The following is a 23624-nucleotide window of genomic DNA, read 5'->3' as shown; positions in this document are numbered from 1 at the left end:
ATTTACAGTAAATAAGTGATGTAACACTACATACTTAAATAAGGCGTGTAACGCTACATTTAAATAAGAGGTGTAACACTACATACTTAAATAAGGCCTGTAACGCTACATTTAAATAAGAGGTGTAACACTACATACTTAAATAAGGAGTGTAACGCTACAATAAAATAAGAGGTGTAGCACTCCATACTTAAATAAGGCGTGTAACGCAACATTAAAATAACAGTTGTAACACTCCATACTTAAATAAGGTGTGTAACACTGCATTAAAATAAGAGGTATAACAGTCCATACTTAAATAAGGCGTGTAACGCTACATAAAAATAAGATGTGTAACATTCCATACCTAAATAAGGTGGGTAACACTACATTAAAATAAGAGGTGTAACACTCCATACTTAAATAAGGCATGTAACGCTACATTGAAATAAGAGGTGTAACACTCCATACTGGAATAAGTATGGATAAGTATACATTAAAATAAAGAGGTGTAACACGCCATACTTAAATAAGGCGTGTAACGCTACATTAAAATACGAGCTGTAACACTACGTACTTAAATAAGGCGTGTAACGCTACATTAAAATACGAGCTGTAACACTACGTACTTAAATAAGGCGTGTAACGCTACATTAAAATAAGAGGTTTGACACTACATACTTAAATAAGGCGTGTAACACTACATTAAAATAAGAGCTGTAACACTACGTACTTAAATAAGGCCTGTAACGCTACATTAAAATAAGAGCTGTAACACTACGTACTTAAATAAGGCCTGTAACGCTACATTAAAATAAGAGGTTTAACACTACATACTTAAATAAGGTGTGTAGCGCTACATTAAAATAAGAGCTGTAACACTACATACTTAAAGGAGGTCTTTAACGCTGCATTAAAATAAGAGCTGTAACACTACGTACTTAAATCAGGCCTGTAACGCTACATTAAAATAAGAGGTGTAACACTACATACTTAAATAAGGCCTGTAACGCTACATTGAAATAAGAGCTGTAACACTACATACTTAAATAAGGCCTGTAACGCTACATTAAAATAAGAAGTTTAACACTACATACTTAAATAAGGCGTGTAACACTACATTAAAATAAGAGGTGTAACACTACATACTTATTAATAAGGCGTGTAACGCTACATTGAAATAAGAGCTGTAACACTACATACTTAAATAAGGCGTGTAACACTACATTAAAATAAGAGCTGTAACATTACGTACTTAAATAAGGCATGTAACACTACATTTAAATAAGAGCTGTAACACTACATTCTTAAATAAGGCCTGTAACGCTACATTAAAATAAGAGGTGTAACACTATGTACTTAAATAAGGCGTGTAACGCTACATTGAAATAAGAGCTGTAACACTACATACTTAAATAAGGCCCGTAACGCTACATTAAAATAAGAGGTGTAACACTACGTACTTAAATAAGGTGTGTAACGCTACATTGAAATAAGAGCTGTAATACTACATACTTAAATAAGGCCCGTAACGCTACATTAAAATAAGAGGTGTAACACTACGTACTTAAATAAGGCGTGTAACGCTACATTGAAATAAGAGCTGTAATACTACGTACTTAAATAAGGCCTGTAACGCTACATTAAAATAAGAGGTGTAACACTACGTGCTTAAATAAGGCGTGTAACGCTACATTGAAATACGAGCTGTAACACTACATACTTAAATAAGGCCTTTAACGTTGCATTAAAATAAGAGCTGTAACACTACATACTTAAATAAGGCCTTTAACGTTGCATTAAAATAAGAGCTGTAACACTACGTACTTAAATCAGGCCTGTAACGCTACATTAAAATAAGAGGTGTAACACTACATACTTAAATAAGGCCTGTAACGCTACATTGAAATAAGAGCTGTAACACTACATACTTAAATAAGGCCTGTAGCGCTACATTAAAATAAGAGGTTTAACACTACATACTTAAATAAGGAGTGTAACACTACATACTTAAATAAGGCGTGTAACACTACATTAAAATAAGAGGTGTAACACTACATACTTAATAAGGCGTGTAACACTACATTAATAAAAGAGGTGTAACACTACATACTTAATAAAGCGTGTAACACTACATTAAAATAAGAGCTGTAACACTACGTACTTAAATAAGGCCTGTAACGCTACATTAAAATAAGAGGTGTAACACTACGTACTTAAATAAGGCCTGTAACGCAACATTAAAATAAGAGGTGTAACACTACGTACTTAAATAAGGCCTGTAATGCAACATTAAAATAAGAGGTGTAACACTACATACTTAAATAAGGCGTGTAATGCAACGCTAACGTCACAGTTCGGTACTTACCTCCGTTTCAGGTTAACTGTTTATTTTTGGTGCCATAAAAGAAATAACATGCAAAACATCAAACTGTTATATATTTCAGCGCACCTAAATATAAAACGTGTGTTTACATTTAGTACATACACAGTACCTGTAGGCTGCAGGTGTACACATTGTTACATGTGTACAGTAGCCTAGCAGGTGTATACATTACAGTAACCACATGCCAGCAAAGGAAATGAGCGCTGTCTTCATGCTCCTCCTACTTTGCACTGAAACCGCTAAAGTCGTCTTTTTCGGCGTCAGGAGTTGAACACACTCAGAACCGCTTCATCCGCCATTTTTTTAGCCTCATTGTCACGTTGACTTTTGTCTTGCGGCAGCTTGTGTCGTCTTCTTCAACACGCGGCAGTCCTGCAATGTCATTGGTCTGACGTGATGAGGCTGAATTTATTGGCGGCGTAAAGCTCGTCAACCTGGGGAAAAATCATAAATTAGCCGTGTTATTGTACAAGACGCTTTTCAAAGTGTGGAAAAAAGTCCCAACTTATAGTTCAGAATTTGTTTCTTTAATAACAGTTTAAAATTAGGGATGTTCTATGCTGCCGATTCCGATACCGATCACCCATGAGTGAGATCAGCCGATACCATACAGATTTGTGGTGAGTGTTTAACAATATCAACACAATATTTCAACTACTGCCTTACTCTTTTTTATTACATACAATTGTTTGATTTAAACAAAGTTAATACTACTTGATAACTAAACAAAAGTAAAAACAACTAACTACTACTGTCAGGTTCAAACACTGATGACATCTATTAAACAAGACAAGAAGCAAGGAATTAAACAGACAGAATTGAATTTGGCTCAATTGAGGAAAGACGTCTGGACTGTACTCTTTGTACAGTCTCACCACGCTCTGACGAAAGATTGTACGCCGGCCTCCTCTTTTATTTGGACTTTCCCTGATTACATGGCAACAGCTGTTTCTAAGGGAGGGGGGTCGTAAACAGCGTTGACTTTGGTTACAAAACAGTTCAAAGAAAAGCTCGTAAAACAGTTCAAAGAAGAGGTCCCTGGAGGGGAGTCAGGTCCTGCTTCCTCTTCGCTTTGTAGATCTCTGGTCAAGACAATATCTTTCTGTTGATTACAACACATCAAAGAAACAGAACACCTTCATGTTGCTTCCCATCCTACACAGTGGAATTTTACAAGCCTTCTTCTTGGTAGGATCAAAGACAGCTTTTGTCTTCTCGCCGGGAACTCATGGCAACACAAAGTTTTGTGATAACTTAGATACAATTATTCTAACAACTACTCTTTTGAATCATTTTGTTTTTGCCCTCAAACTCTTCCTGTGTCTAAGGAATTATTGCCTGAATTTATAAGCGTAAAATTTAAATATTGAGAAAATAAAAAAATATATTTAATTACTCGAGTAATGGTCATATAATGATACTACCCTTGATCTCGACACCACCAATTTGGTGACCGTGACAATGCTTCTCTTGTTTTGAGCTAGCTTAACTAAGCTAGTAGCATACCTGCTCCTAGCTTACTGTAGGTGTGTAACATGTTTAGCATCGCCCTCCAGTGATAATGCTACCTGAATGAGACTTACAATACTAAGAAATGCAGTTTATTTGCCGTAATTATTATTATTCTAGGGGACATAATTAGCTACTAGCTTGCCGTGGGACTGAAAGCAAATAAAGTATTTGTCATACGGGATCGGTGTTTGTGATCCCCAACGGAAGTGAAACGTGTCTTAAAGACTTGGCCCCAGTGGCGCTGACAATGCGAGAGTGGACACTTAAATTGTAACGTGATCCAAGATGGCTAATGAAATGTACTATTGGTTGTTATTATTTCGGTTGTTGAATGTATTGCTTTTTTGGCTGATTATATACAACCCTAACCGCAACTCTAAACAAACCTAAACCTAATCCTAAATCTAACTTATTTTCAGCAGTATTTTTTGTATTTATTTCTATTTCCGTGATCCGTGTTGTCTCTCCAGTTTCCGTTGTGGTTACCCGTGGGCACGTCTTTAACTTAGAGTGTCTGCGGCTGCATCTACTTGCACTTGCTTCAAGGCATTAAAACAAGAAATACATTTTCAAACCTGCAGTGATCAACCTCGTCCAAAAGAAAGCGCCATGGCGCAAACAATAACACACCTTTTCAGTGTATCTGCTTGAGTTTCATAAACATTTTTTTAACACAAATCATATTGGCCGTCAGCGAAGAAAACTCTATAAATTAGCCGCACCATTTTACAAGCCACAGGGTTCCACGCGTAGGAAAAAAGTAGCCGCTTATAGTCCGCAATTTACTGTCGGGTGTAGGGCACAACCAAAGTTAGAGTGTCACGTCTCTGCCAGCTGGAGTCCCACCACTCACGCACTCGTATAACTTTACCGCTGTGGATATTGTAAAAAAACAACGTCCAAGCACCATAACAAATTCTAAATTACACCCATTTAAATCCTTCACAATGCATGATGGGAAAATTGCAAAAGACTCTCTCCACATTTATCCTTTGTTTGGCTAAACTTTAAGGAGGTCGTCACGGCAGTAAACAAGGTCGGAGTCGAACTTTCACGTACTCTTAATATCCAATTATATCAGTTATTAATTATATATAAATATATATATATATATATATATATATATATATATATATATATATATATATATATATATATATATACATATATATATATATATATATATATATATATATATATATATATACATACGTATGTGTATATATGCATATATACATATATATGTATATATATATATATATATATACGTATGTGTATATATGCATATACATATATACGTATGTGTATATATATATATATATATACATATATGTATATATATATATATATATCAGTGACGTGCGGTGAGGTTGATGGCTGGTGAGGCACTGACTTCATCACAGTCAGATTTACAAACATATGAACCCTAAAGAGTATCTTATTCACCATTTGATTGGCAGCAGTTAACGGGTTGTGTTTAAAAGCTCATACCAGCATTCTTCCCTGCTTGGCACTCAGCATCAAGGGTTGGAATTGGGGGTTAAATCACCAAAAATGATTCCCGGGCGCGGCGCCGCTGCTGCCCACTGCTCCCCTCACCTCCCAGGGAGTGATCAAGGGGATGGGTCAAATGCAGAGGACAAATTTCACCACACCTAGTGTGTGTGTGACAATCATTGGTATTTTAACTTAACTTTAACTTTACACATACAAACTGTAGCACACAAAAAAGCACGTTTAATTAAAAAAACGTTATTATGGTGTTACCTTTACTTATAAGTACGGTAACAGTGGTGTTCGTGTTGGAGGAGTTGTGAATGAATGAAATATGAAATCAGTGCTGCAGTCTGCAGGTGTACCTAATGTTGTGTCCCTGCAGTCGTTCACGGCTCTTCTGGCGCGAGCATTGTTGTTTTTGCACTTTTTGGCTTCTTGTTAAGTGACTTTTTTTGGGTGGATTCGGTCTTGCACGTGGAGGGTTTGGGTGTGGGCTTTGTTTGGTGTGGCGCTCCCATTCTGTGGCGGGGGTGCATTAACCGGCACCAGGAGGCGGGATTACGGCGAGCCTCAAACAGTGCGTCTTCGCAGCAGTTTTATGATTGCTCAGCACAAGAAATACGTTACACACATACAGTTGTTGACAAAATACACTGTACATTATATACCTCAGCTAACTAAACTATGGAAATGTATAATATAATTCATATAGCAATACGGTCTCACTGCACAGCAGGCCAGCAGTTAGCCGAGTCCGCAATCCATGTTGAGGCACAACTGAGTGACGTGCCTCAACTGGCTGCTGATCACCGCACCGTCTCTTCTCAGTATTTGAACAGCAAATGTGAAAATTCAGCGATTTTGAATAAAAATAATCTAAAACTGGTGAAGTTAAATGGAAAATAACTTTATAGTATAATCACTGAATACATATAACAATTTAATTAATTTTTTTTCTTTTTACATTTTTTTCTTTCCATGATGGCAGGTGAGGCCCCGCCTCACCTGCCTCCAGTGACCGCACGTCACTGATATATACATATGTATGTATATATTATATATATATATATATTAAGGCTGAAACGACGCGTCGACGTAGTCGACGTCATCGGTTACGTAAATACGTCGACGCCGTTTTTGTGCGTCGGCGCGTCGCATATTTACGTCACACTACTGTCATGGCAGAGCGCAAAGCAGACGATGCGAGCGAGGGGAAAAAAGCACGCCAAAAGTCGTCAAAAGTGTCGGAGTATTTCAATAAACGGCCTAATAATGTTGTTGTATGCACACTGTGTCGAGCGGAAATGGCCTATCATAGCAGCACAACGGCTATGAACGAACATTTGAAAAGAAAACCCCCGACAGCGTTCTTGCCATCACCATCAACAAGTCAATCGTCCGCGTGCGTATACGTTGTCATTATTACACAAAAACATGAATGTGTCATTTGTATCTGCGTTGTAAATTCATAAACTAAAGCACCGTTTGCTCTGAGAGGCGCGTTTGGCGTGCCTGTTCAGTGTTTACAAAGACGCGCTCCTCTTTAACGCTGTGGAGAGGCGGCGGCGGCGAGCGAGCGGCGAGGCGGGGCGCGCCGGGAGCGACGCCGCAAGAGACAGGGGACGACGAGCGAGCGAGGAAGAGGAGCTGAAAAGCGAGGAAAGAAAGAGAAAAGAGTTGGAAGAGAAAATACTTTGTGTAAAATTAAAAGATTGTAAACCTGGCAAAGCCGTCTGGCGTTCAGTCTGTCGGTCCTGAAAGAACCCCACGGCACAAGACGTGTCACAAACGCTAACGTTAATTAGTTGTGCAAATACCTTTTACAACATTAACAGTTACATATACTATGTACAAACCAACAATTAACTTTCACTTTAATCATACTATCATTGTTGTGTTATTAAGCAAAATAAGCAATACTTTTACTTTTGTTGAAATGTTTACACTGTACACTTTTTTGTATTGGATGTTTAGCTTTATTTTTGCACATTTTAGCAAATAAGCAATACTTTTACTTTTGTTGAAATGTTTACACTTGTTACAGAATATTTCCGTTTTGCACTTTTTTGTATTGGATGTTTATCTTTATTTTTGCACAATTTAAAGCAACATAAGCAATACTTTTACTTTTTAAATGCTTATACTATTCCAGAATATTAAGATTTGCACTGGATGTTTACTTTTATATTTGCACATTAAAAAGCAAATAAGCTACTTTTAATTTTGTTAAATGTTAAAAGTTTTAAATGTTTACATTGTTACAGAATATTTTGTCATGTTGTTGTCAATGTTGACTGAGTGGCCATACTTTTTTTTTTGTAAATAAAAGCCATGCCTTTTGAAAAAACTGGCCTACATTTATTTTTCCCTCTTCATTTTAAATAAAAAAAATAATCGGTAAAAGGAAAAATAATCTATAGATTAATCGAAAAAAATAATCTGTAGATTAACCGATTAATCGAAAAAATAATCTATAGATTAATCGATAGAAAAATAATCGTTAGCTGCAGCCCTAATATATATGCATATATACATATATATCTATAGATATCTATTTGTGTGTATATATATATGTGTATGTATATATATATATATATATATATATATATATATATATATATATATATTACATGCAGTCGGATTTCAGCCTCAGCCAAATTGTTGTTAGCCCAATGGGGTCCCCAAGTCAAAAAGTTAGACCACCCCAATTTTATCTTATCTTATTTTATCTTATCTTTGTTTACATATTTCATTGGGAACAAGTCTTTCTAAACAACAGAAAATTATTTTCAAGCTCCGGCTTCTCCTTGGCACTATCGCTAGCCATGACTCCTGCTAGCCAAAGACTGGACTGTATTTCTTCTCACTGAATAAACGTCATAAACACTTCCTGTCCCTCACTTCCTATGTGTGTAAATGTGTGCACTTCTGTACCGAACTGAACATTCCGTACCGGCTTAGGAACACAAACATGGTCAAACCCTTACTGTTTACGATGATGAGCAGTATAGTTCCCTTTAAGGATGGAAAGCTCTCCTTGGCAGACAAAATGCTTACAGCAGCACTTTGACACAACATGACATAAAAACAGAATTTAACCTTATACGCCAAACTGTTTAGTTGGCCATCTTTTCTGAAAAACATGCCTGAATATCAATGAAGTCTTTTGAATGAAAGGCCTCGACTCATTTGCATAAAACCTTCACTCTCGCTTTATTGACAAATGTTGGCCTTCATAAAAATCTCTTTCTGGCGTATGTGTGTGTGTGTGTGTGTGTGTGTGTGTGTGTGTGTGTGTGTGTGTGTGTGTGTGTGTGTGTGTGTGTGTGTGTGTGTTCTTGTATTTCTGCCCTTCTTGAGACATCAACAAGGAAAAATAGCTTCCATATGAGGAGGTGTGAACAAGTTAGGACATAAATCATGGTCCCAATAAGGAAAACGATTGCATCTAATAGAGAATGTCTCATTTGCACCCCTGGTGGTGAAATCTATCAAAATGAAGGTAGTCGAAAAAAAGGAGGGATTTTTCAAATTGACTGTTCATTACCATGAATTGATTAACGTGGATTCCGACTTAAACAAGTTGAAAAAGTTATTGGGGTGTTACCATTTAGTGGTCAATTGTACGGAAAATGTACTGTACTGTGCAATCTACTAATAAAAGTTTCAATCAATCAATCAAAAACTGTGTGCCGGTTGTAAAAGTGCTCCCCCTCTGGTCAACATATGAAATAACAAGTATGTGTAAGAAATTGAAATGCCCCCCCTTTGGCCACAACTAATAAAAAAAAAAAAAATGTAAATAGAGACATACTGTCATAACTTGAAGTACAAACCCCGTTTCCATATGAGTTGGGAAATTGTGTTAGATGTAAATATAAACGGAATACAATGATTTGCAAATCCTTTTCAACCCGTATTCAATTGAATGCACTACAAAGACAAGAGATTTGATGTTCAAACTCATAAACTTTATTTTTTTTTTGCAAATAATAATTAACTTAGAATTTCATGGCTGCAACATGTGCCAAAGTAGTTGGGAAAAGGCATGTTTACCACTGTGTTACATGGCCTTTCCTTTTAACAATACTCAGTAAACGTTTGGGAACTGAGGAGACACATTTTTTAAGCTTCTCAGGTGGAATTCTTTCCCATTCTTGCTTGATGTACAGCTTAAGTTGTTCAACAGTCTCCGTTTTGGTATTTTAGGCTTCATAATGCGCCACACATTTTCAATGGGAGACAGGTCTGGACTACAGGCAGGCCAGTCTAGTACCCGCACTCTTTTACTATGAAGCCACGTTGATGTAACAAGTGGCTTGGCATTGTCTTGCTGAAATAAGCAGGGGCGTCCATGGTAACATTGCTTGGATGGCAACATATGTTGTTCCAAAACCTGTATGTACCTTTCAGCATTAATGGCGTCTTCACAGATGTGTAAGTTACCGGTACCCATGTCTTGGGCACTAATACACCCCCATACCATCACAGATGCTGGCTTTTCAACTTTGCGCCTATAACAATCCGGATGGTTCTTTTCCTCTTTGGTCCGGAGGACACGACGTCCACAGTTTACATAAACAATTTGAAATGTGGTATTGTCAGACCACAGAACACTTTTCCACTTTGTATCAGTCCATCTTAGATGAGCTCAGGCCCAGCGAAGCCTGGGTGTTGTTGATAAAAGGTTTTTGCCTTGCATAGGAGAGTTTTAACTTGCACTTACAGATGTAGCGACCAACTGTAGTTACTGACAGTGGGTTTCTGAAGTGTTCCTGAGCCCATGTGGTGATATCCTTTACACACTGATGTCGCTTGTTGATGCAGTACAGCCTGAGGGACCAAAGGTCACGGGCTTAGTTGCTTACGTGCAGTGATTTCTCCGGATTCTCTAAACCTTTTGATGATATTACGGACCGTAGATGGTGAAATCCCTAAATTCCTTGCAATAGCTGGTTGAGAAAGGTTTTTCTTAAACTGTTCAACAATTTGTTGACAAAGTGGTGACCCTCGCCCCATCCTTGTTTGTGAATGACTGAGCATTTCATGGAATCTACTTTTATACCCAATCATGGCACCCACCTGTTCCCAATTTGCCTGTTCACCTGTGGGATGTTCCAAATAAGTGTTTGATGAGCATTCCTCAAATTTATCAGTATTTATTGCCACCTTTCCTAACTTCTTTGTCACGTGTTGCTGGCATCAAATTCTAAAGTTAATGATTATTTGCAACAACAAAAAAATGTTTATCAGTTTGAACATCAAATATGTTGTCTTTGTAGCATATTCAACTGAATATGGGTTGAAAATGATTTGCAAATCATTGTATTCCATTTATATTTACATATAACACAATTTCCCAACTCATATGGAAACGGGGTTTGTAAATAATGAAGATCAAAAACCAATTACAAACAAAAAATATAAGATTTTACTAAAAGCAGTCTTTTTTTCCACAATGTGTAGACTTCTTTCTTATAAAATTGGGAACAATTTCTCATATTCTTTCTGTTTCTGTAATATTGCAATATTTCCTCGTAAAATTATGACTTTTTTTATGTAAAAGTATTACTTTTTAATGCAAAATGGTGACATTTGCATATAAAATTCTGACTTATCACAATATTGCCAACTGTTTTGTTGTTCTTGTAAAATACTGACATTTTTTGAGTAAAATTATGACCTTTGTCATAATTTTGCCAAGTAAAATTCAGATTATTATCATAATATTGCCAAAATGTTGGTTTTCTTATACAATTGTGACTTTTGTCTAGTAAAATTACGACTCTTTTCATAAAATTGCCAACATTTTAAGCTTTTCTTGTAAAGTTGCGTCTGTTATTGAGTACAATTCCAACTTTTGTCATAATATTGCACAGATGTTCAGCTTTTCTTGTAAAATTTTGACTTACGTTGACTTGTATTATAACACTGCAGAAATTCTAAATTTTTCTTGTGAAATTGTGACCTTTTTCTTGTGAAATTCCAACTAATTTTTCACAACAAGCTTTTTTATATTTGCATAGTATGTATATATTATTAATGTTGTAAATACACATCTTTATATATATATAGAAAGGCTGGTCCTAAAGAGGTAGGCTTTTTTCAGAGGTCTCCAAGAAGGTAGCAATACAAGAGTGTGTGTGTGTGTGTGTGTGTGTGTGTGTGTGTGTGTGTGTGTGTGTAGTTGTCAGTGCTTCCTTTCATGCATGCAGGCTGACTTGAAGTGTGTGTGTGTGTGTGTGTGAGGGTGTGTGTGTGTGTGTGTGTGCGTGTGTGCGTGCGTGTGCATGTGCGTCTCCTCCACCCAACATGTCTTCATTGTCTAACGTGTGCTTGCCAGTTGTCACGTTGCGGTCCTGAGTGCTTGTCGATGGAAAAGGAGGAAGGCGACCAATGTGACTCAGTGTGATTTTCTTCTAATGGATGACAGTTTGAAAAGAAACCTCCATCCATACATCAATCTTTGCTACGCACTTATGTCCTCACCAAATGTGTGCGTGTGTGTGCGGCGGTACCAAAATGTATTTCAATACTTTTCGATACTTTTCAAAATAAAGGGGACCACAAAAAAGGTTGGCTTAATTTCAACATAAACTTTTATGATACATTAAACATATGTTTCTTGTTGCAAAGAAAGAAGAATATATGCATTAAATAAAATAGTGAACATACAAGACAACTTGTCTTTTAGTAGTAAGTAAACAAAAAAAAGGCTCCTAATTTGTCTGCTGACATATGCAGTAACATATTGTGTCATTTTCCCTTGTATTATTTTGTCAAAATTTTGAAGGACAATCAGTATTAAAAAAAAGATTTATTAATCTGTATGTACTAGTGTTGTCCCGATACCAATATTTTGGTACCAGTACCAATATTATTTTGATACTTTTCGGTACTTTTCACTACTTTTCTAAATAAAGGGACCACAAAAAATTGCATTATTGGCTTAATTTTAACAACAATTTTATGGTACATTAAACATATGTTTGTTATTGCAAGTTTGTCCTTAAATAAAATAGTGAACATACAAGACAACTTGTCTTTTAGTAGTAAGTAAGCAAACAAAGGCTCTTAATTTAGCTGCTGACATATGCAGTAACATATTGTGTCATTTATCATTCTATTTTGTCAACATTATTAAGGACAAGTGGTAGAAAATGAATTATTAATCTACATGTTCATTTACTGTTAATATCTGCTTACTTTCTCTTTTAACATGTTTTATCTACACTTCTGTTAAAATGTAATAATCACTTATGTTTCTGTTGTTTGGATGCTTTACATTAGTTTTGGATGATACCACAAATTTAGGTATCATACAGGATCATACATTGGTCATATTCAAAGTCCTCATGTGTCCAGGAACATATTTCCTGAGTTTATAAACATAATATACATTTTAAAAAAATGAAAGAAGATGTTGTCATGCCAAAAAATATCAACATAATTATAGTAGTATCGACTAGATACGCTCCTGTACTTGGTATCATTACAGTGGATGTTAGGTGTAGATCCACCCATGGCGTTTGTTTACATTTTGACGCCTGTGAGCTACGGTGTGTAGTGAAACATGTTTAGCTATTCCTCGTCCTGCAGGGATGATACTTGTAAGAAATGTACTTTATTTGTCGCCATGGAGTCGAGGATTAGTGATTTAGAAGTAGCTAAAACACTGCAGACTGCTAATGGACGTCCGCCGCTAACTAGCTAGCCATGTCTTAAAGCACCTCTTCCTGGGGGCGTTTCAGTGTTATAACTTCACCTTTATTGTTAGTTTTTAAGCCAAAATGCATTATTTCTCCCTTTTCTGTCTACACACTGTACTCCGTGATTGTGCGCTGCCGAACACGCTCGTCTGCTTGTAAACCAGCAATGACACGATGTGACGACGACAGGGGGCCGAGGGGGTGGTGGACCGGTACTTTTTAGAAGTGGTATAGTACCAAATATGATTCATTAGTATCGCGGAACCATACTAATACCGGTATACCGTATACCCTAGTCTGCAGATTTTGTCATGACCTCCGTGAAAGTTGTGAACTTGTGTGTGTGGTATTTGTGTTCCTGTCCAGTGCTCTTATTTTGCAAAGTCACTTGCCCTGTCTGCTACCGCGCGCTGGCTTCCACACCTGTCCTTGGTTGCCAGTCCGGCTCCGACCCATGCCTGCCCTGTCTATGAGGGTTAATTTGTGTCTTTATTATGAAAGCTTTTTTTGATACATAATTTATTTTTAACTGAATTTTTAGCATTTGAATTTTGTGAACTTCATTTTTTTTTTGCATACAATTATGCTGACAATTTAACGGAAAAAAATGTTTTGGCAAATGTGTGTATTAAAAATGTAGTGTTTTAAGATTCAGTGTAAATAATTCAGTAAAAAAAAAACCAGTCTATTAAAAATCAGGGTTTAAAAATTCAGTGTTTAAAAATGCATTGTTTAAGAAATCCATCCATCCATCCATTTTCTACCGCTTATTCCCTTTGGGGTCGCGGGGGGCGCTGGAGCCTATCTCAGCTACAATCGGGCGGAAGGCGGGGTACACCCTGGACAAGTCGCCACCTCATCGCAGGGCCAACACAGATAGACAGACAACATTCACACTCACATCCACACACTAGGGCCAATTTAGTGTTGCCAATCAACTTATCCCCAGGTGCATGTCTTTGGAAGTGGGAGGAAGCCGGAGTACCCGGAGGGAACCCACGCAGTCACGGGGAGAACATGCAAACTCCACACAGAAAGATCCCGAGCCCGGGATTGAACCCAAGACTACTCAGGACCTTCGTATTGTGAGGCAGATGCACTAACCCCTCTGCCACAGTGAAGCCCCTGTTTAAGAAATCAGTGTGTAAAAATTCAGTGTTTTAAAACTCAGTGTAAAAAATTAAGTTTAAAAAATCAGTGTTTACAAATTCAGTGTTTTAAGATTCAGTGTAAAATATTAAGTTGAAAAAAGATCAGTGTATTAAAAATCAGTGTTTAAAAATTCAGTGTTTAGAAATGCATTGTTTACAAAATCAGTGTATAAAAATTTACTGTAAGAAATTAGTGTTTAAAAATGCATTGTAAAAAAATCAGTTTTTAAAAAATCAGTGTTTAAAAATTCAGTATTTAAAAATGCAGTGTTTAAAAAAATCAGTGTACTAATCACTCAGTGTTTTAAAATTCAGTGTATGAAATTCAGTGTTTAAAAATTCAGTGTAAAAAATTCAGTTTAAAAAAATAATTGTTTAAAAATTCTGTGTTTTAAGATTCAGTGTAAACAATTAAGTAAAAAAATTGAGTGTATAAAAATCAGTGTTTAAAATTGAATTGTTTAAAAAATCAGTGAATAAAAATTCAGTGTATAAAAATCCAGTGTTTTAAAACTCTGTGTGTATGAAATTCAGTGTAAAAAATTCAGTTTGAAAAAAATAATTCCATAAAAGATCAGTCTTTAAAATATCAGTAATTAAAAATGCAGTGTTTAAAAAAATCAGTATATAAAAATTCAGTGTTTTAAAATTCAGTGTAAAAAATTAAGTTTAAAAAAATCAGTGTTTACAAATTCAGTGTTTTAAGATTCAGTGTAAAATATTAAGTTTAAAAAAGATCAGTGTATTAAAAATCAGTGTTTAAAAATTCAGTGTTTAGAAATGCATTGTTTACAAAATCAGTGTATACAAATTTACTGTAAGAAATTAGTGTTTAAAAATGCATTGTAAAAAAATCAGTTTTTAAAAAATCAGTGTTTAAAAATTCAGTATTTAAAAATGCAGTGTTTAAAAAAATCAGTGTACTAATCACTCAGTGTTTTAAAATTCAGTGTATGAAATTCAGTGTTTAAAAATTCAGTGTAAAAAATTCAGTTTAAAAAAATAATTGTTTAAAAATTCTGTGTTTTAAGATTCAGTGTAAACAATTAAATAAAAAAAATGAGTGTATAAAAATCAGTGTTTAAAATTGAATTGTTTAAAAAATCAGTGAATAAAAATTCAGTGTATAAAAATCCAGTGTTTTAAAACTCTGTGTGTATGAAATTCAGTGTAAAAAATTCAGTTTGAATAAAATAATTCTATAAAAGATCAGTCTTTAAAATATCAGTAATTAAAAATGCAGTGTTTAAAAAAATCAGTATATAAAAATTCAGTGTTTTAAAATTCAGTGTTTAAAAATTCAGGGTAAAAAATTCAGTTTAAAAAAATAATTGTTTAAAAATTCTGTGTTTTAAGATTCAGTGTAAACAATTAAGTAAAAAAAATGAGTGTATAAAAATCAGTGTTTAAAATTGAATTGTTTAAAAAATCAGTGAATAAAAATTCAGTGTATAAAAATCCAGTGTGAAAAATTCAGTTTAAAAAAATCAGTGTATAAAAAATGTGTGTATTAAAAAAAAATGCAGTGCTGAAAATTTCAGTGCAGCAGAAACATTTGCTGCTTCAAAAGGCAAGATCCACTTCTGGTAAATTAAGGCTGAAGCAATCGTTCCAGTCTCAGAACCAGCCAATCAGGTGTCAAGTTTGAAGTCACGTGACACGGGTCTTGCAAAGAGGACTACAGGCTTACAGACTACATGTCCTCTACTGTTTGTGCTTGAATCCTTTCTATTAACACTTCAAACAGCGCAGTTTGCCGTGCATTAGTGAAAAAAATCCCAAGATTTCGCAGAAAAGGATAATAGCTGATCACACGATGGTACAAACACACACAATAATGACTGATACTGAAAAGTTATAACAGACCAACTCAAAAACGGAATTCAATTGTAGTTTTTTACCGACTAAGACACTCAGAATGTACATGAAAATACAGACTGACTTTTCAATATTAACTATGAACAGTAAAACACTGAATATTGAGAAAATATGAACGTTGCTCCTCTACTTCCCAGACGACCTCCTTGACGGACATCTTTTATAATCGAGCAAGAGCAACACAGATGCAACAAACACGGAAAAACATAAACACAAAGGGTAAAACACATGTGTCAAACTCAAGGCCCGGGGGCCAGATCTGGCCCGCAACATCAATTTATCTGGCCTGCAAACACCTGGAAATGATATGTGTCAATACAGTACTTAATATTTTCTCACTAAATGTAATTGATTTTTTTTCATTTTGACAGAAAAAATATATGTACTGCTTGAAATTGCAGACCTTCCAAACTTTAATAGTATCCGATATTGCAACAAGTATTACAGTATGTTATCATACTTTCCAAACACGTTTTTGTCTAAATAAAAATAAACAAAAACACTTAACTTTAGAGCAAACTACCTATCAAATTAATACAAATGTTAATACATTTTAGGTTGTTCTTCACAGCATATTACTGTAAATTGAAAAAAACTTCTACTGTTTTTGCTTAAAAATTCTGTTGACTGAACTGCCAGTTTGTGACTGTAAAATCTACAGTTGTTTTTAACGGTGTGTTACTGTAAATGGAAAGGCAGTACATTTGTTTTTATGGTAGAAAAACTAGCAGATAAGTTGCCCGAATAAAAAAAGAACTTCTGCTGTTTTTCCATTCACAATATAATGTAAAAAACTATTTAACACAACATTTCTGGCAACTAAGCTGCCAGCTTTTTCCGTAAACCGCCCCCCCAAAAAACAGTGGTACTGTTTTTCCATTTACCGTAAAGCCCACTATAATTTGCAGTAAAATTTTGTAAATGTACACTTTTTACTGTAAAATCAACAGTCTACTTAAAACAATTTATATAATTAATAATGAAATCCAGAGGCAAATCCATAGTCATACCAAAGACTAAAAAAATGGGATCCATTACCTCCGTGCTTGGCACTCAGCATCAAGGGTTGGAATTGGGGGTTAAATCACCAAAATGATTCCCGGGCACGGCCACCGCTGCTGCTCACTGCTCCCCTCACATCCCAGGGGTTGAGGGTGATGGGTCAAATGCAGAGGATAATCTCACCACACCTAGTGTGTGTGTGACAATCATTTGGCGATACAAGACGACATTTAACATTGCCTCTGTCTGACACACGTTCTAGGCTTGTTGCTGTGTAAACAAGCCCCGCCCACTCTGCCTTACTCTGTTTGTGTCTTATTGTCTGCATGGAGCAGAGCTTCCTATGGTTACCGTGGTAACCCGCATGTCACTCAGTAGAGCAGATTCTAACCATTGGAATCCTTTCTATAGTTTGAAAACATCCAGCGGGCCGCACTGAAACGTTAGTTAAGTTGTATTATGCTGTGTTAGCCCAGTTAATTATGCCATTTTTATGCTGTTTTGCAAGACCCGTGTCACGTGACCTCATACTTGACACCTCATTGGCTGAATCGATTGCTTCAGTCTTAATTTACCAGACGTGAGTCTTTGCTTTTCGAAGCAGCACATTTTTCGACACTGAATTTTGCAGCACCAAATTTTTTTACACTGAATTTTTAGACACTGACTTTTTATAGCACTGACTTTTTCAGCACTGTTTTTTTTTTTTTTACACTGAATTTTTTTTTAAATTAATTATTTTTTTTCAATGAAATTGTCATCATAATTTGATGTAAACACTTTTTTTTTCGTAATTGAGACCCAAATGAACCTCCATACTGTCTCTCACTCAGTGTTGGATCTTTGTCTCCTGTACACGATTAGTCAATGTTCTCTGCTCTACTGAGAGTCTAGGTTATTTTTCTAAGAAGTTTCGTGTCTTGTGCACTTCCTAGCTGCACTCGCCTTCTTTTTGTTGATCAAATATTATTTTAGTTACGCTGCAAAGTTTCACATTCACTGTTAATATTTTTCGTTTTTAACATTTTCTATCTACACTTATGTTCAAATGTAACAATCACTTATTATTCTGTTGCTTGGATACTATACTTAAGCTTTGGCTGATTCTACACATTTGGGTATCGATTCGATACCAAATAGTTACAGGATCATACATTGGTCATGATTAAAGTTGTCCTGTGTCCAGGGATGTGTTTCCCGAGTTTATAAACAGTAAAAAAATGACAAAAGACTTGTGAAAGTAAAAAAATAACAATATAATCATTGTAGTATCGACTATATACGGCTCTTGTACTTGGTATCGTTACAGTCGATATTTGTATAGATCCGCCCATTTGTTAAATTCACGAGCGCTAGCTTGTTGTTAGCGGTCAGCTATTGTCTTGACTTGTCTTTTATTAGTAAGTAAGCAAACAAAGGCTCCTAATTTGTCTGCTGACATATGCAGTAACATATTGTGTCATTTATCATTCTATTATTTTGTCAACATTATTAAGGACAAGTGGTAGAAAATGAATTATTAATCTACTTGTTCATTTACTGTTAATATCTGCTTACTTTCTCTTTTAACATGTTTTATCTACACTTCTGTTAAATGTAATAATCACTTAATCTTGTGTTTTTTGATACTTAACATTAGTTTTGGATGATACCACACATTTGGGCATCAATCCGATACCAAGTAGTTACAGGATCATACATTGGTCATATTCAAAGTCCTCATGTGTCCAGGGACATATTTCCTGAGTTTATAAACATAATATAAATTAAAAAAAAACAAAGGAAGATGTTGTGATGCCAAAAAATATCGACGTAATCATAGTAGTATCGACTGGATACACTCCTGTACTTGGTATCATTGCAGTGGATGTTAGGTGTAGATCCACCAATGGCGTTTGTTTACATTTTGACGCCGGTGAGCTACGGTGTGTAGTGCTATTCCTCGTCCTGCAGGGATGATACTTGTAAGAAACTTACTGTATTTGTCGCCATGGAGGCGAGGATTAGTGATTTAGAAGTAGCTAAAACACTGCAAATGGATGTTAGCCGCTCGCTCGCTATGTTTTAAGACGCCGTTTGCAAAGTGTTTAGAACTTCACCTTTATGGTTAGTTTCGAAAGCCAGAAAACGTCCATTCTCCCTCTTCTCTCTCCACACTGTTTCTGCTTCTAAGTGCTCTGTGTGTGTGTTGACTCAATCAATTCCCAGCAATTTCACCATGGTGCGCCATTATATCCATGCATGAAATATGGCATTTGGAGGTCTTCATTGTGGAATTCATCACACCTTCCGTCAAACAATCGATATTTACTTCCTTCTGCAAAGTCCACCTGGCTAACGAGCGTGCAGTTAGCGTTGCGACCATGTTGTGCATTTATCCATGAAACAAAGGTGTGGCCGATGAGGGCGATGCAACGTTCATACAAAGGTGAGGATCTCTCCGCGGGATGAAGAACATCCTGCAGATAATAAGAAGCGTTGGGTTGCCGTCGTTTATCACAGCCAACGTGCGGCGCCAGCTGACTTAAGCGGCGAGGTCGCCGTCCTCATGAATCATCAACATTTCACCCCCGGATAAACAAGCGTATTATCAGCATGTCAGCACATCCATAAACTTTATTGAAGGGCTTTCAACTAGAGGATGATCAAAACGGAATAAATTGTTGATCTACGTCTGTTTAATGAATATTATATTAATAATCACATTGTTGTGTTTTCATGGTTTCATGTTTGTGTTGGAAAGCTTAGCTTGTTGATCCTTACAGAACAACATAATAATCAACATAATCATAAACATCAACACAGTATTTTCAGCAATTTCCCCAAATGTAACAAATAGTCATAGTGACCTTTTAAGCTCACTAGGGGCGTCCCAATCCGAAATTGATATCACATATCGGTCCAGTATCAGCATAAAAGACTACGAGCAGTACTGCAGCATGTTTACTTGTGTCTGATGTCATGTGCAATACGAGCAGTCCTGCAGCGTGTTTATTTGTGTGAAGTCATGTGCGATACAAGCAGTATTGCAGTGTGTTTACTAGTGTGTGATATCATGTGCGATGCAAGCAGTCCTACAGCGTGTTTATTTGTGTGTGATGTCATGTGCGATTCAAGCAGTCCTGCCGCGTGTTTACTTGTGTGTGATACCATGTGTGATACAAGCAGTCCTGCAGCGTGTTTACTTATGTCTGATGTCATGTGTGATACAAGCAGTCCTGCAGCGTGTTTATTTGTGTGATATGCTGTGTGATGCAAGCAGTCCTGCAGCATGTTTATTTGTGTGTAAAGTCATGTGCGATATAAGCAGTATTGCAGCATGTTTACTAGTGTGAGATATCATGTGCGATGCAAGCAGTCTTACAGCGTGTTTATTTGTGTGTGATACCATGTGTAATACAAGCAGTCCTGCAGCGTGTTTATTTATGTCTGATGTCATGTGTGATACAAGCAGTCCTGCAGCGTGTTTATTTGTGTGTGGTATCATGTGTGATACAAGCAGTCCTGCAGCGTGTTTATTGGTGTGATATCATGTGCGATACAAGCAGTCCTGCAACGTGTTTATTTGTGTGTGATATCATGTGCGATACAAGCAGTCCTGCAACGTGTTTATTTGTGTGTGATATCATGTGTGATACAAGCAGTCCTGCAACGTGTTTATTTGTGTGTGATATCATGTGTGATACAAGCAGTCCTGTAGTGTGTTTACTTGTCTGTGATATCATGTGCGATGCAAGCAGTCATGCAGTGTGTTTACTTGTGCGTGATACCATGTGTGCTCCAAGCAGTCCTGCAGCGTGTTTACTTGTGTCTGACATCGTGTGCAATACAAGCAGTCCTGCAGCGTGTTTACCTGTGTGGGATATCATGTGCGATACAAGCAGTCCTGCAGCGTGTTTACTTGTGTCTGACATTATGTGCAATACAAGCAGTCCTGCAGCGTGTTTACCTGTGTGTGATATCATGTGCGATACAAGCAGTCCTGCAGCGGGTTTACTTGTGTGTGATATCATGTGCGATACATGCAGTAATGCAGCGGGTTTACTTGTGTGTGATATCATGTGCGATACATGCAGTAATGCAGCGGGTTTACTTGTGTGTGATATCATGTGCGATACATGAAGTAATGCAGCGTGTTTACTTGTGTGTGCTATCATGTGCGAACAAGTGGCCACCATGGTTATTATTGTTGTATTAAAAAAAATATTATTCAACAAGTGAACATTTATCACCACATGAACAGACACAAAACTTTAATGTATCTTTCAATTGTGTAAGATATCATCCCTAAATGTGACTGTCACTTAATAAAAAGATTTGACAAAAATAAGATTTATATAACCTGTAGTGTTAAAATAAACTCTTCCAAATGTCCATTCCCAACTTTACTTTCACTGTGAGTATACTTTTTTTTTCCAAAATGGAATGATGATGATAATAATAAAAATACCAATAATAATTACAATAACAAATTAAATTAATAATAATGACAATAATAGTAATACAATAATAATAATAATGGAAATTGTAATAATTCAAATTGTTGAAAATAATAAAATAAAAAATAAAAACAATAATAATAATAATAATAATAATACAAATGAAAGAATAATAATAACGATAATAGTGATACAATAATAATAAAAAGAATATTAGAATAATGAAAATAATCAAATTTAAATTACTGATAATCCATCCATCCATCCATTTTCTACCGCTTGTCCCTTTCGGGGTCACGGGGGGTGCTGGAGCCTAAAGACAATTACTGATAATGATAATAATAATACAAATAAAATACTAATAATGATGATAATAATAATGATAATAATAGTAATAAAATAATAATAATAATAATGAAAATTATAAAAATAATAACATTGAAATTATAACAATAATAATAAAATGAAATTAATAATAATAATGATCATAATAGTATGAATGAAAACAATGAAAATAATATAATTAAGATGAATGATGATAATAGTAGTAATACCAATAATAATAATAATAGCCATGAAAATAATAATAATTATAAAAATAATGAAAACAATAACAATTTAAATTAATGTTAATAACAATGATAATAAGAATGAAATTATTATTAATAATAATAGTAGTGATAATAATAGTAATAAAATAATAATAATAATGACAATAATAGTAATAATCATAAAAATTACTGAAAATAATAGAATGGAAATTAATCATATTAATATTAATAATAATGATGATAATAATAATAATAATATTATTATTTAGTATTGTACATGCAAATTCACATATGCTCACATACGTACATAGGTACCTACGCTCCCACATACATACACAAATACAGTACATCTTTACCTACCTAATGTTCGTACATCCACACGCACATTCAATATACAAACATACACATACACATACTGTACATATACATTCACTGTACAAACACATATACACATTCTGTACATATACAAGTACATATGCATACTTACACTCATGCACATAATCACGTTTCATCAAACATATATTAACGTTGTTGCCCTAGGGTAAACTGGGTGTAACACATGGCACACTGACAAAGCTTAACCTATTGTGACTATAACAATCTACAAGGTTAATGTAGGTTGCTTCTCTTTCTCCCCCTCCATTTTTCTGCATTCTTTCGTATCTCAAGTTATCATTACGTATATGTATTGTTGCATTTAAACAACTGTATTGTTGATAATAAAGGTAAATTATTGGTATTGTTCATTATCAATAGCGCTATTTCTATTGGTATTTGTATTGATCCATTTGTAGTGTAATAATGCTCATTGTCATTTCTGTATTATTTTTTATTTTTCGCTAACTGCTTATTTGCTATTACTTTTACCATCATATTTGTACATGTCATATTTGCTGATGTTGCTCTATTGTTGTTGTTGTTTGCTGTTGTTGTTTTTGTCTCTTTGTCTAATCCCCCTCTTGTCCCCACAATTTCCCCCTCTGTCTTCTTTTTTTTTCTCTTTCTATCCCCTCCTGCTCCGGCCCGGCTGCACTAAATGATAATATAAATACATTTAATAAAGTCAAATACAAATAAGGCAACAAGAGAAGTATCCTACACTTCTCTTTTGTAAAGTAAATCTGAACAGCCGACATGGGCATCTACATCAACTATATGATTTGCCTGAGAAGCTGGACAGGACACACACAAAAAAAAAAAAAATAATAATAATAATAATAATAATTACAACAACAAAAATATGTATATATAACAATATAATAACAATAGTAATAATAATAATAATGATAATAATAATGATGTGTTTCAGCAGGTCATTATGGGATGGAGAGTCTTCACAGCGGAGGAGCAGACATGCACAACTTCATCTCGTCCGGCTTCGTGACGCTGGGCCGCAGCCACCTTAAAGGTAACGTGTCGCTCCGCTCCAAGTGCACACTCGATCACGTCCACACTGCACTAAGTGACACGTCGTCACTCGGTAGGCGAGCGTGAACGCCGCATGCCGCCATTGTCCCCCC

General features: G+C 35.6%; 1 protein-coding gene across 2 annotated transcripts in view; it reads left to right on the top strand.

Moving 5' to 3' along the window:
* Positions 1-23624, top strand: part of LOC133620191 (protein shisa-6-like) — a 116868-nt gene that overhangs the window by 15759 nt on the left and 77485 nt on the right. The window contains exon 3 of one of the 2 annotated variants that reach the window (XM_061981469.1): positions 23417-23512. In XM_061981469.1, coding sequence (XP_061837453.1) covers positions 23417-23512 — 96 coding nt within the window. Of the gene's footprint in view, positions 1-23413; positions 23513-23624 lie in introns of both variants that reach the window. The other variant, XM_061981468.1, reaches the window with a different exon arrangement.

Source organism: Nerophis lumbriciformis, linkage group LG24 (genome assembly GCF_033978685.3).
Source record: "Nerophis lumbriciformis linkage group LG24, RoL_Nlum_v2.1, whole genome shotgun sequence".
Classification (NCBI taxonomy): domain Eukaryota; kingdom Metazoa; phylum Chordata; class Actinopteri; order Syngnathiformes; family Syngnathidae; genus Nerophis; species Nerophis lumbriciformis.
Note: the sequence above shows the minus strand (reverse complement) of the source record. Positions and strands in the feature narration are given on the sequence as shown.